General features: G+C 45.1%; 1 protein-coding gene and 1 pseudogene across 1 annotated transcript; one reads left to right on the top strand and one right to left on the bottom strand.

Moving 5' to 3' along the window:
• Positions 1-3662: 3662 nt before the first annotated feature.
• Rps26 (ribosomal protein S26) lies at positions 3663-5383 on the top strand. Its single transcript, XM_028786673.1, has 4 exons — positions 3663-3778; positions 4015-4192; positions 4920-5050; positions 5282-5383. The coding sequence occupies exons 1-4, from the start codon at positions 3776-3778 to the stop codon at positions 5315-5317; spliced, it is 348 nt and encodes a 115-aa protein (XP_028642506.1). The 5' UTR covers positions 3663-3775; the 3' UTR covers positions 5318-5383.
• Positions 5384-9684: 4301 nt separating this feature from the next.
• Positions 9685-10265, bottom strand: LOC114638293 (annotated as a pseudogene).
• Between the last annotated feature and the right edge of the window lie 3052 nt (positions 10266-13317).

Raw genomic sequence — 13317 nt, 5'->3', positions numbered from 1 at the left:
CCCTTCCAATAGCCATGATTTCACTAGCACTTGAGTAGGTAGCTAGCCTTCCATGGTCTCTCTCTCGCTGGTTTTTAAGTCCAACTAGAGAGTTGTTGGTTACTATCAAAATATGAGTGCCACTACTGCACCTTAGGGTTATTATGCCATGCTGGTCATTGATGTGATTCACGGGCATCATAGGTGAGTAGAACTGTAGGTTGACTCCCTCCTTTGGAAGCTTGCATGGTGCCCTCTGGTCACGAAAGCTAGACCTTAAGGAAGAAGCATTCAGGTCAGTTCCAACTCAGGAGTCTCTGGGCTTTACTTCTGACATGCATCCTGTCTTTAGCAATAACAGGAACATACCTTTCATCTCAGAGGGGTAACCAAGGGCAACAGGAATAGGCTGAATGTTTGGAAGTCTCTTGGACAATCCTGGCCAACATCTGAAGAGAGGGGTTCTCTTTTTGGTATTGTTTGGTACTGGGGTTTCCATCAGGTGGTCTTTGGTTCTTGGAGGGATCACCATCAGCCCTGGTGAGAAGATGCATTAAAAATACATGCATGTATTTATGCATGGAGTTATGTGTATTATAGGGTTTTTTTTTTTTTTGGTAAATAGATAATACAGTATGATTTCTTGTGGCTTTTACAGAAATGTTTGTTATTTGATCCACTTCTGTCTTCGGTATTTACCTCCCTCCCCTTCCCTAAAGAGGCCCATAAGAGGCCCATGTCTCTATCAGATCAATTGTATACAACAAGTCTCTTTTACCTTCTTCCCACCTTTTTCTGCATTTACTTTGATTCTCCTCCCTAAGGCCCCCCCCCCTTCCCATTTCCTCGTACTCTGCTGTGTCCCTCTCTACTGCTGCCCAACCCCCGATCCTGGCCATGGTTCCACTGTCCTCACTTCTGCAGTTGCTTTAGGATATGAACTCACACCTGAAGGTTTACAGCTAGGAGCCTCCAATGACAGTGAACTTTCCAGTCTGTGTTACCTCATTCAGGATGGTCTTTTCTAGTTCCATCCATTTACTTGCAAAGGTTCATGGTGTGTGTGTGTGCGTGTGTGTGTGTGTTTTTACAGCTGAACAGCATCTCATAGCGTATATGAACCACATTTTCATTACCCATTCGTCAGTTGTAGGACGTTTAGGCTGTTCCATTCCTGGCTTCCTGGCTATTGTGAATAGAATAGCAATGAGCATGTCTAAGCACGTATCTGCAGAGTAGGATGTTGAGTCTCTCTGGCATATGCCAAGGAGAGATATGGCTGGTATCTATGTGATAGATTTATCTCTTGAAAGTTCTCCACACTGATTTCCATAGTGGCTATACCAGATTGCTAACCCCGCCAACAGTGAATGAGTCCTCCCCATCCTCTCCCTCATTTCCTGTCAGTTGCTCCGTTGATCTTTGCCATTCTGACAGGAGTAAGATAAAATCGAAAAGGTGTTTTGATTTTCTTCTGATTTTTATTTCCCTAATTGCTAGAGGTGAACTTTTTCCTTTTAAGATATTTCTCAGCCCACTTGGGAGGCAGAGACAGGCAGATCTCTGAGTTTGAGAGCAGCTTAGTCTACAGAATAGGTTCTAGGACATTCAGGACTACACAGAGAAACTCAGTCTTGTTTTGTTTTGTTTTGTTTTTTTGTTTTTCGAGACAGGGTTTCTCTGTGTAGTCCTGGATGTCCTGGAACTCACTCTGTAGACCAGGCTGGCCTCGAACTCAGAAATCCGCCTGCCTCTGCCTCCCAAGTGCTGGGATTAAAGGCATGCGCCACCACTGCCCGTCGAGAAACTCAGTCTTGATAAACCTAAAACAACAACAACAACAACAAAACAACCACAAAACTCAGGCATTTTTTTCTTCATTTGAGAAGTCTCTATTCAGGTTTCAGACCCATTTTTTCCTATGGGTCATTGTTTATTTGGACTCCTTGTTTTCTGATTTATTTGTATATTCTGGATATTAAACCTCTGTCAGGTGTATAGCTGGAAAAGATTCTCTCCCATCCTGTGGGCTTCCTCTTTACCTGGTTGTTTGTTGCTTTAGCTATTCAGAAGTCATTCAGATTCATCAGGTCTTACTCAAAAATATTCCTGGGACTGGAGAGATGGCTGGGAGGTTTAAACCTGTTAGTCTCGCAGAGGACCCAGGTACCATTCCCAGCACCCACAAAGTGGTTCACAACCTCTGTAACTCTAGTCCCAGGGGGCTGGATGAGCGCTTCTGATCTTTCTGATCACCAGGCATGCATGTGGTGTACATATACAACATTTGGGAAAACATACATATATGGAAAAATAAAACAAAACAGACAAACAAACAAAAAACGTTGTATGCAGCCGGGCGGTGTATGCGCACGCCTTTAATCCCAGCACTTGGGAGGCAGAGGCAGGCAGATTTCTGAGTTCAAGAGTTCGAGGCTAGCCTGGTCTACAGAGTGAGTTCCAGGACAGCCAGGGCTACACAGAGAAACCCTGTCTCGAAAAACCAAAAAAAAAAAAACAAACGTTGTATGCGTGCCACAGCAAGTGTGTGGAGGTCAGATAACAACTTTCAAAACCCAGTTCCAGTCATCCACCTTAGTGAGATACCGTCTTTTTTTGTTTCTATCACAGATAAGCTGTCCTGTGAGCTTCCTGTCTCAGCCTTCCACCTCCACACAGCAGTCCTCAGATTACAGATGTGTGTCACCCAGCCCAACAAAGTTTTACATAAGTTCTGGAGATAGAAATCCAGTCCTCCAGCTTGGAGGATTAGCGCCTTTACCCCAAGCATGATGGCTCTGGGTTGCCTAAAATTCCAGCACTTGGGAGGTAGACTCAAGAAGAAATTCAAGGTCACATTTGGCTATCAAATGAGTTCCAGGTCAGCCTGGACTACATGACTATGTTTTAAAATAAATTGAGAATAACCATCTAATAGACTTCCTCAGTTAAATTGAGTTGGTACATACAACACGTACTAACTACAGTGGCTTACCTGTGTTAATAGGATCTAGAAATAAAATAGTGGTTCGAGCCAAGCGTGGTGGCCTAATGCCAACACTCTTGAGGCAGAGGCAGATAGATATCTGAGTTTGAGGCCAGCCTGGTCTACAGAGCAAGTTCCATGAGAGAAACCCTTTTTTGGGAAAAAAATTTTTAAAGGTGGTTCAAACAAAATCCCAAATACTCCCATCAACAAAACATTTGTCTCATTTGAAGCTTCTATTTGGAAAGACGAATTTACAAAATGGTTTGTTTCTCCCAGATCTTCTATTTCTAATTCCTACACCTAGAATACACATTTCAAAGAAATGAATCATGGCGTCTTACGGTGGTGTAGCGCCGCCTTTAGTCCGTCTACTTCGGGCTAGAGCGACCTCTCCAAGTCAAACTACAACTCCCACAATGCATCTCTTTTGGCCTCCTGCAATAGGGAGTGTGCGTCCGAATTCTGGATAACTTCCGCTCTGGAGCTAACGTAAGCCGGATGTTATAGAGCCTTAGAATCACTTCCTGGTTCGTAGCGTATAACATTTTAGTCTTCCGCCGGTAGATTAAATAGTCCCATGAGTCCCTTTCGATATAGAAAATTTCTAGGGACTCATCACAACCCTGCGTTTCATAGGAAACTCTAAATAATTAAATAAATTCTAGTACAATAGTTGATAGAGAGTAAATAGAATTTCAGGTCTCTGAGGTCCCCCCATACCCCCACCCTCGCGTGGGCGTAGGGATCTCATACTATATAAGAGTGTCGGGCGAGCCGCCGGATCCTCTTTCGAGTCTTGGCTCCAAGATGGTGAGTATTGCCGCGTGGTGAGCGCTCGGGCCTGAGGACTGGGTGAGAAGTAGATTCTCGGATCGTAGGGACTTGAGAGTCAGAGCCTTGGAGGAGGAGCTGACAGAGAGTCCGTCCAGCCCGGACTTGACGTGTCTGGGAATTTGTATGGGTCTCTGTCGGGGCTGCGGGCGGCGGCCGGCCAGAAATGGCTGAAGTCTCACCCCTTTTCCAATAGCGTCTTTTTTCATTCTCAGACCAAAAAAAGAAGAAACAACGGTCGTGCCAAAAAGGGCCGCGGCCATGTGCAGCCAATTCGCTGCACGAACTGCGCCCGGTGCGTGCCCAAGGATAAGGCCATTAAGAAGTTTGTCATTCGGAACATTGTAGAAGCCGCTGCTGTCAGGGACATATCTGAAGCAAGCGTCTTCGACGGTGAGTGCGCCACAGCCGTGAACTGTATAGGGACGAAGAGTGAGAAGGTGTAGTTGGCTCGTTTTATTTTAAGCTTGGGGAGAGGGTGCCTTTTGTAGCTTAGTAAACAGGCTTTGGTTTTGCTTTTGGGATGAAGATTGAGGCTCATGCATGGTAGCAAACCCAGCCTGCATCCCATCCCTGTGACTGTTTAGGAGAATACTAAGAAGTTGGGAGAGAGACCTGGAAAAGCATAGTAATTCTTGAGTTACTGAAGAAAATTAAACTACTTTTAAAACGGGCAAAGACTAAACTGTATATAAGCCAGGGTGTGGGCAATTTATGACTTTTTTTTTTTTTTGGCTATCCTGGAACTCATTGTGTAGACCCTGAACTCAAAAGATTGCCTCCCTAGTGCTGTGGTTAAAGGCGTTCACGGCAGCGCCTGGCTGATTTTTTTTTTTTCTTAATACCAAGAACGATAACCATGGAACCTGCCAGCAGAGTTAGACTCCCAACTTGAGTTATTCAGTTGTGTGGCCCACTGGTTTTGAGTGGCAACCTGCACCCCAAGAATTGAATTCAAAGTGTATTGTTGGATGTGATATCTTGGTTTCCCTGTTGGGTTTGCGATGGGTATTGTTGGTCAGTAAAACTGTACATGCTTAAAGGTTAGGGTAATTCTGACCAATAGAGTAAGAGAATCACACAAAAGGGCATATATCTAAACTGCTTCTGGGATTCTCAGCTTACGTCCTTCCCAAGCTCTATGTCAAGCTGCATTACTGCGTGAGCTGTGCCATTCATAGCAAGGTCGTCAGGAATCGATCTCGGGAAGCCCGGAAGGACCGAACTCCCCCACCACGATTCAGACCTGCTGTAAGTAAATTATTTTAACTTGAGACACAGTTTTTCTTACCCAAGAAGTGAACTACGTGGATGGGTGGGTTTGGGCTGTTGGGTTTTTGTTTTTGTTTTTCATGAAGTCTCACTGGTCTTAGCTGACCCGGGACTTAGCTTCTTCTGCCTCTAGAGGGCTGGAGTTAAGTAGGCCACCACAGCAGACTTGAATACCTGATTTCTAATTCAGCTCATCTCTTTGTTTTTCAGGGCGCTGCACCACGACCCCCACCAAAGCCCATGTAAAGAGGTGGTTTCTTGAGGGCAAAAGGAAAGATGCTTTGGGAAAAATAAAACGGAAGTTCTACTTTGTATGGCGTTTGAGTGTGTCTGTGTCAAGTCTCTGTATGCACTTCAGAGACCGTAGTGCAGAACTTGGTGTTTTGGACTCTGTACATCTTTTAAGACATTCTCTGCAGGCTGGCTACCAGTGAGCTCCATGGATCTTGTTTATGCCAACTCACCCCCACTCCCCCAGCAAGCCATGGGGGGAGTTCTGTGGATCAACTGGATTGTAAGCCAAGATTTGCATGTTCCTGGAATATCTTTACCAGGGTTTCTGTTTTGTTATTCTAGTTCAGGGCATTCACTGGTCCCCACCCATACAGACTATAATTTGATCATGGAATTTTTTTTTTTTCTTGGTAAAAAGGGGCAGCTCTTATCAGAACATGAGGTGGTGTTAAAGGACAAGTGTCAGGCTTGGTAGCAGGTACCTTTATCTTCCGTCCAGTGTGAGTACCCACGTGATGGCTTTACATCAATTCCTAACCTTGCTTCAAGGGTTCCAATGGTTTTGATCTCTGAGGTTGCTAGGCACACCTGTGGTGCATTTATATAGGTGGTTAATGGGAGACTCCTGAGATGATTAAAAAGCACAGTTATTTAACCTGTCTCATTACTCGTGTAGGAATATAAATTTCCACCTCTAGGCAGGCCACCTAGGTTTTAGGCATCCATCACCTAACTTAAGGGAAAGTCACAAGCTATCAGAATGAGACTACAGGCCAGCATTGAAGTTCCATGTTTTAAAATGTGTGGACTGGGGTGTTGGATCATGGAGCTAATAGTTGTATGATAGCTGGGTGCTGGGACTTGAACTAGGGTCCTTTGTAAGCAGTGTCTTCCCTGAGCAATCTCCAGCTCCCTTCAGATGAACAACAAAGCCAGCAGCCCACTCGTGTTAACGTTTCCACCAGGTTTTGTTTGTTGCTTTTTTTTTTAATTTTTTTATTTATTATATTTAAGTACACTGTAGCTGTCTTCAGACACCCCACAAGAGGGCATCAGATATTGCAGATGGTTGTGAGCCACCATGTGGTTGCTGGGATTTGAACTCATGACCTCTGGAAGAGCAGTCAGTGCTCTTAACCACTGAGCCATCACCAGCCCCGTTTGTTGCTTTTTAGTGGATGTTGATGAAGGTCTTGCTGTAACCAAGAGTCCTAAGTGTTCAAGGCAGATGAGCCTTGGCTCAACTGAGGTGGAAACTGTTGAGGTCCCAGAATGCTTTTGCATACACCCTGATGCTAGATTTTCCTTCTTGTGTAGCCCAGAACTAGTGTGTATGAGAAAGTATTCATTGCCTATCAGTATAATATCCTTTAGTTTGCACATTTAGCTTATTTTCAAATTATTTATTTATTTTGGTTTTTTTTCAAGATGGGGTTTCTCTGTGTAGCCTTGGATGTCCTGGAACTCTGTAGACCAGGCTGGCCTCGAACTCAGAAATCCGCCTGCCTCTGCCTCCCGAGTGCTGGGATTAAAGGCGTGTGCCACCACTGCCCAGCTTCCTCCAAAACATTTTTTAAACATTCTTTAATTTTCTGTGTATGAGTATTTTGCCTGCATATATGTATGTGTACAGAGGTCAGAAGAGAGGCATCTCCTGGAATGGAAGTTCTGGATAGTTGTGAACCACCATATGGGTGCTGGGAACAAGTCTTAGTCATCTTTTCTGCCCCTTCCCTTTAAATTTTCTATTACATTTTTCTACCGTGTGCATTCATCAGGCCTGATCAAACCCTCACCTGTTGAGCCATCTTGCTGGCTCCGGAAGTTTATTCTTGCTATCAGGGATGAGGGTATTTCCCTTTAATGTGTTACAGAGTTTGTGACCCCTGGAAGAGACTCAATTATAATCAATGGATTTATTGATTGGCTCCTAGCAGGGTGACAGCTTTAAAGTTCAGTCTCGCATACCGTGAAGGAGTGGTGTGGGGAAAGGTTTTTGAGCCGGGCAGTGGTGGTGCACACGTTTAATCCCAGCACTTGGGAGGCAGAGGCAGGCGGATTTCTGAGTTCAAGGCCAGCCTGGTCTACAGAGTTCCAGGACAGCCAGGGATACACAGAGAAACCCTGTCTCAAAAAACCAAAAAAAAAGGGGGGGGGGGAACGATAAGACCTTTAATGTCTATGCAAGCAAGTAAAGACTGGTCTTTTAATAAATCTTAAAAGGGGGGTAGCTGGAGAGATGCCTCAGAGTTTTAAGAGCACTGTCTGCTCTTCCCGAGGTCCTGAGTTCAATTCCCAGCAACCACATGGTGGCTCACAACCATCTGTAATGGGATCCGATGCCTTCTGGTGTGTCTGAAGATAGCTACAGTGTACTCAAATTAAATAAATAAATCTTTAAAAAAAAAAAAAACCAAACTGGTCTGTTCTCCCAAGTTAAGTGGTTAGGTTAACTCAAAACAACTTGTGGCCAGGCAGTGGTGTTATCCCAGGCATTTAGGAGGCAGAAGCAAGTAGATTCCTATGAGTTTGAGGTCTGCCTGGTCTACAGGGCCACACAGAAAAACCCAATCTTTGAGTATCTGTGTAAACAAATTACAGAAGACAAAAAAGTAATTAGTCACAACAGGTGGGTAGTGTAGCCGCAGGCTTTTCTACCCAAGTCCCAGTTCTCAGGAGCTTATTATTTATTAATAAATGCGTAGGCCTTAAGCTAAGCTTGTTCCTTGACTAGCTTACAACGTATTTAACCTGTTTATACTATTCTGTGCCTGCCACATGGCTGTTGCGGGGCTCCAGGGCAGTTGACATGAAGACACCAATGGAGCAGAGGCAGCCAGGGCAAGACTAAGGTGGCAGCCACGTGGCTGGGATGTAGGCCTGGCCAGCATACTTGGGTTAGAATACCTCAGTAGCTACCTAAATGTAAGAGGTACATGTCTTTATTTAGGAACTAGAATGGGCATAGAAAAGCCAAAATAATTTTAACAAGGTGGTCATGCTGAACATTTTTGGGTGGGGGATCATTGAATCAGAGTTCCAGGTACTGGAGTCAGAGATGGAACAGTTAGTGAGTTAGTGACTACCAAGAAGGATGCCCAGTATAAAATGGAGTTTCTTGCTAAGCAATGGTGGCACACACCTTTAGTCCCAGCACTCAGAAGGCAGAGGTAGGTGAGTATGAGTTCAAGGGTAGCCTGGTCTACAGAGTGAGTTCCAGGACAGCCAGGGCTACAAAAACGAACATAAAACCAACAACAACAAAATCTGTCTTGGGAGGGAAAAGTTTCTTTAGCCATCATAGATTAGTTAAACTACTGAGACTTATTAAAGTAGACTGGGCCAGTAGATGAAAAGAACAGGGGCTAAAAAATACGTATTTGTTCAATAATTTTAAATTTTACTTTATATAGCATGGATGTTTTGCCTGCTCATGTATGCTTGTGTATCACATGAATACAGTGTCCATGGAACCCAGAAGAGGGCAACAGGTCTCCTGGAACTGGAGTTACAAATGGTTTTGAGACCCAATATGGTTACCAAACATAGAACCTGGGTCCTCTGGAAGAACAACCAGTACTTTTAACTGCTGAGCCAGCTCTTCAGCTATGTTAAATAAATACTCATTTCCTATCTGCCTGGGACTTTCATCAGAGTCCAGGTTCTTGTTGCCCAAAGCCAACTGGCTAAAAAGAGTCAGGTGTGGCAGCACGTGCCTTTAATCCCAGTACTTAGGAGGCAAAGGCAAGTGAATCTCTGTGAATTTGAGGCCAGTCTGGTCTACATAGTTTCAGGACAGTCAGGCCTACATAGAAAACATTTCCCCTTCCCCCACAAAAAATATATGAGCTAATTCTTAGTGTAAATCCCATCTGATTTCTTGCTAAATTTCATAATACCTCTCTCTGTCTCCTTGTCTCTGTCTCTGTTTCTGTCTCTCCCCCCCCCCCATATCTCTGGTTGTCCTGGAACTCGCTAGGTAGACCAGGCTGACCTCAAACTCAGAGATCTGCCTGCCTCTGCCTCCCAAGTGCTGGGATTAAAGACGCGCACCACCACTGCCAAGTAAACTAAAACTCTTTTTAAAAAGAAAAAATGTTAGGCACTGGTGGCACAGATTTTTAATCCCAGCACTTGGGGATGTAAAAGTAACTTTTATTCACCTAATATAATTGTCCTATTGGAGGCTTACTGCTGAATAAGCTCACTCCTTCTAGTTCTTTCTGAACTCTGGTTGACTGGTTCAATTCAGCTATTCTGGCTCAAACTCCTCTCCAGGCTGACTGATTCAGTCTGGCTTCTCTCAGCTTCTCACTGAATTGCTCTGCTTGGCCTCTAACTCTGGCAGTTGGTTCTAATCTTCTGGCTATTTCTTTTTCTTTTTCTTATTAATACAGTATTTATTTGTCTTCTCTCTGTCAAACCCTGAGCCAAGCACTTTCCCCAGACTTCTTGGGGAGCTACAGGAAAAGGAACATACAGGGCAGATGAGACACGAAAGAACTATGGGAGGTGGAAGTGGAGACGGCTGCTTCACATGGCGAAGAGGATGAGAAAGGCCACCATTAGGCAAAAGAGCCCCATGGCCTCTGAGAGGGCAAAGCCCAGAATCGCGTAGAAGAGTTGTTGCTTCAGAGAAGGGTTCCTGGCATAGCCAATGATAAGACTCCCAAAACCAGTCCCAATCCCTGCCCCAGAGCCGGCCACCCCAACTGTAGCAGCCCCAGCTCCAGTGAACTTGGCCGCTGTATCGATGTCCTGTGAAACGGTGCTGGTTTGGAAGCTGCGGGTAGGGATAAGTGAGGTCAGAGGCTGCTGGACCGCCAAGCTCCTGAGGCTCTCATTTGTTGGCATCTGTGATCGCTTCAACTCCACCGAAGACAGCAGACGACTCAGCAGCTGAGAGGTGCTCCCTGATCAGGGAGCGGGTAGAGACGAACATGGAGCAGGCATACATTTTCAGGGGTGAGGGGCCAAGGCAGGAGAGCTGCTCCCAGGATAGAGAAGACAGAGAGCCTTCTGGCTATTTCTTATTTCCTGACTTCAACTGCCTCTGCTGACCTACACTGACTGCATGAACTCAACTGCATTCAACTGAACTGCACCAAACTGCTCTGAATTGATCTCCACTGCAGCCTGCTGCATTGTCTAAACTCAACCCAACTGCTCTCACTGAACTTCCCTCCATCAATTAGACATCACTTTCAAACACTGCTGTTTCCCCAAACTAACTTTGCCTTCATTGTTTTGGGATTAAAGGTGTGCTAAGGGCATGTCTGTATTCCACCCAGAAGGACTAAAGATGTGTCATTCCAGATGGATCACACATACCTAGGTCCGTCTTTGGGTGTGATCCCTTGCCAGAACAGCCATGTGGCTGGATTAAAATTCTTCTACAGGGAGGCAGAGGCAAGCAGATCTCTGAGTTTGAGACCAGCCTAGTCTATATAGTGAGTTCCAGGACAGCCAGGACTATGCAGATACCCTATCTTGAAAAACAACACAAAAGGGGAAAAGAGATTTTATCTTTATTCATGTTCATGAATGAGTATGTATACCATGTGTGTAGAGGTGCCTACAGAGGCCAGAAGTGGGTTATCAGACCCCCTGGAGTTGTGCTGGAGATCGCACTCAGGTCCTCTGGAAAGCAGTGTCAGCTCTTAACAGATGAACCATCTCTCCAACCTGTTTATTTCTGATACATGGTTTCCTGTAGCTTAGACTGGCCTCAGATTCAATAGACAGCTAAGAATGGTCTTGAATTTCTGATCCTCCCGTAACCACCTCTTCAGTGCTTAGATTTCAGGCACATGATATCATACCTGGGGAGGGAACCCAGGGCCTTATGCTTGCCAAGCATGTACTCTACCAACTGAGACTCATTCAACAACTTGGCTCTGGGTAGCCTCTCCTTTCCCCTCCCCTCCTCTCCTGCTCCCCCTCTCCCTCCAGATCCTCTGTCTCCCTCCCTCTGTTTCCCTCCCCATCCTCATGTAGGTTTCACTCTGTAGACCAGCTGGCCTGGAACTCATGGATCCTCCTCCTGCTTCTGCCTTGAGTTCTGGGATCACAGATGTGTGTTTCCACGCCCATCCCCAGGGTAGCTGCTGCTTCTGAAAAGCATTACCTTTATGTGTATGAGTGTTTTGCTTACATGTATATATGTATGTATGTATGTATGTATGTATGTATGTATGTATGGGCATCACATGCATGCCTGGTGATTGTCGAGGTCAGAAGAAGGTATCTGATCTCCTGGGACTGGAATTACTAATGGTTACCAGCCAGCATGTAGACAGATGGGAATTGAACCTAGGTCCTATAGAAGAGTAGCTAGTGCTCTTAGCCAATGAGACATCTCTACAGCCCCAGTAGCTTCTTGATAGAAGTAACTGCTGATGATGTTTAATCATAAACCTAAAGAAGTGAAGGAAAGTTAGGAACGCTGGTGCACACCTGTAATCCCAGTCTTTAGGTAATGGAAGCATGGAATCTGAGTTCAAGACCATCCTGAACTGCATAGGGAGTTTGAGGCAAAGGTGTATGAGACTGGGTCTCAGATACCACCACCACTCTTCCAGAAAAGAGGAGGAGGAGGAAGGGGTTGTGAAGGCAAACAAGCCATTGGGATAAATGAGAAAAGACCTTTCCAGCATTGGATATGACAAGACTAAGTATCTGAGGCAGGAGCCTGTCTACCAAGCTGGCATGTTACAGAGAGCAAGGCAGGCGGTGGTTATACTGAACTGAGCTGGTGGAGTGGTTCAGGGTTACGATCCTTTATCTCTGGGTCCTTATTTGCTTTGGCGTGATTTTCAAGACTAAGGTGGCAATATAGTGCATATTTACCTAATACATAACATCCTAAAAGGGATTTGGGACAGCAGTAAGAATCATACCAGTAAAGTATATAAGCCAGGTATGGTGGCTGGTCCCTGTGATCCCAGCATTTTGGAGTTTGGTTTGGTTTGGTTTGGTTTGGTTTGGTTTGGTTTGGTTTGGTTTGGTTTGGTTTGGTTTGGTTTGGTTTTTCGAGACAGGGTTTCCCTGTATAGCCCTGGCTATCCTGGAACTCACTCTGTAGACCAGGCTGGCCTCGAACTCAGAAATCCGCCTGCCTCTGCCTCCCAAGTGCTGGGATTAAAGGTGTGCACCACCACTGCCTGGCGATCCCAGCATTTTGGACTAAAAGGCATGATGATTGCTACAAGATGGAAACCAGCCTAGTCTACACAGTTTCAGGCTAAGACCATGCAGTGAGACCCTGTGCATCTCAGTAGTCAGCAGCTCTGGGAAGCTAAGATTGGTCGGCATCGGCTAATGAGTTTCTGAGTTCCAGGAGCCTAGGCTACAGAGTAAGACAAAAGCCCCTTTCAAAGAAAGGAGAGAAAAGGGGAGAGAGAGAGAGAGAGAGAGAGAGAGAGAGAGAGAGAGAGAGAGAGAGAGAGAGAGAGAGAGGAACGAACAGGTAGAAAAGGAGGACAAGCCAGACTTTACTTACACCGTGAGCTCCTGCCAGGTTTTGTTGCCAGGAGGTTCCAAAATAAGTTTCAAAGGTTCTTTGATTTTTTCTGTTTTTTTTGTTTTTGTTTTTGTTTGTTTGTTTTTGCTTCCAGCCCCTTGTCCCATCACTGTCAGCTCATGATCTAGCTTCCTACTTCACTGAGACACAAAAGTGGCCAATGACTGACCTGTGTTTAGACTGTAAATGACTTCTATTACAGATTACTGTCCACGCTTCTGCCCAGCACAGTTTCTATCTGCACACTTGGGAACCTGCCCCACTTCTTGGCTATGTAAGGACACGCTCTCTGTGTCTCCTAAAGCAGTTTTTCCTCTCTCCATGTTTATTTCCCCATCCTCATGTACTGGTATTTCCATCGTCTTATAAAATCCCTCTCCTTCCTCCGGCTTCTTCCTCCAGCCTTCTCCTGCCCCTTTTAATATTTTATTATTATTATTATTTTAATTATGTGTATGTGTGTGTCTGTGCACATGAGTGTAGTGCCTGG

This window comes from Grammomys surdaster, unplaced genomic scaffold, assembly GCF_004785775.1.
Source record: "Grammomys surdaster isolate TR1022 unplaced genomic scaffold, NIH_TR_1.0 125562, whole genome shotgun sequence".
Taxonomy (NCBI): domain Eukaryota; kingdom Metazoa; phylum Chordata; class Mammalia; order Rodentia; family Muridae; genus Grammomys; species Grammomys surdaster.
The sequence above is the reverse complement of the archived record's forward strand: the minus strand, read 5'-3'. Positions and strand labels throughout refer to the sequence as shown.

What these genes read in the sequence shown, in the direction of transcription:
- Rps26 (XM_028786673.1), top strand. An exon ending in TGAAGCAAGCGTCTTCGACG is followed by an intron (nt 4,193 to 4,919) that starts GTGAGTGCGCCA and finishes TGGGATTCTCAG; the next exon opens with CTTACGTCCTTCCCAAGCTC. An exon ending in CACCACGATTCAGACCTGCT is followed by an intron (nt 5,051 to 5,281) that starts GTAAGTAAATTA and finishes TTTGTTTTTCAG; the next exon opens with GGCGCTGCACCACGACCCCC.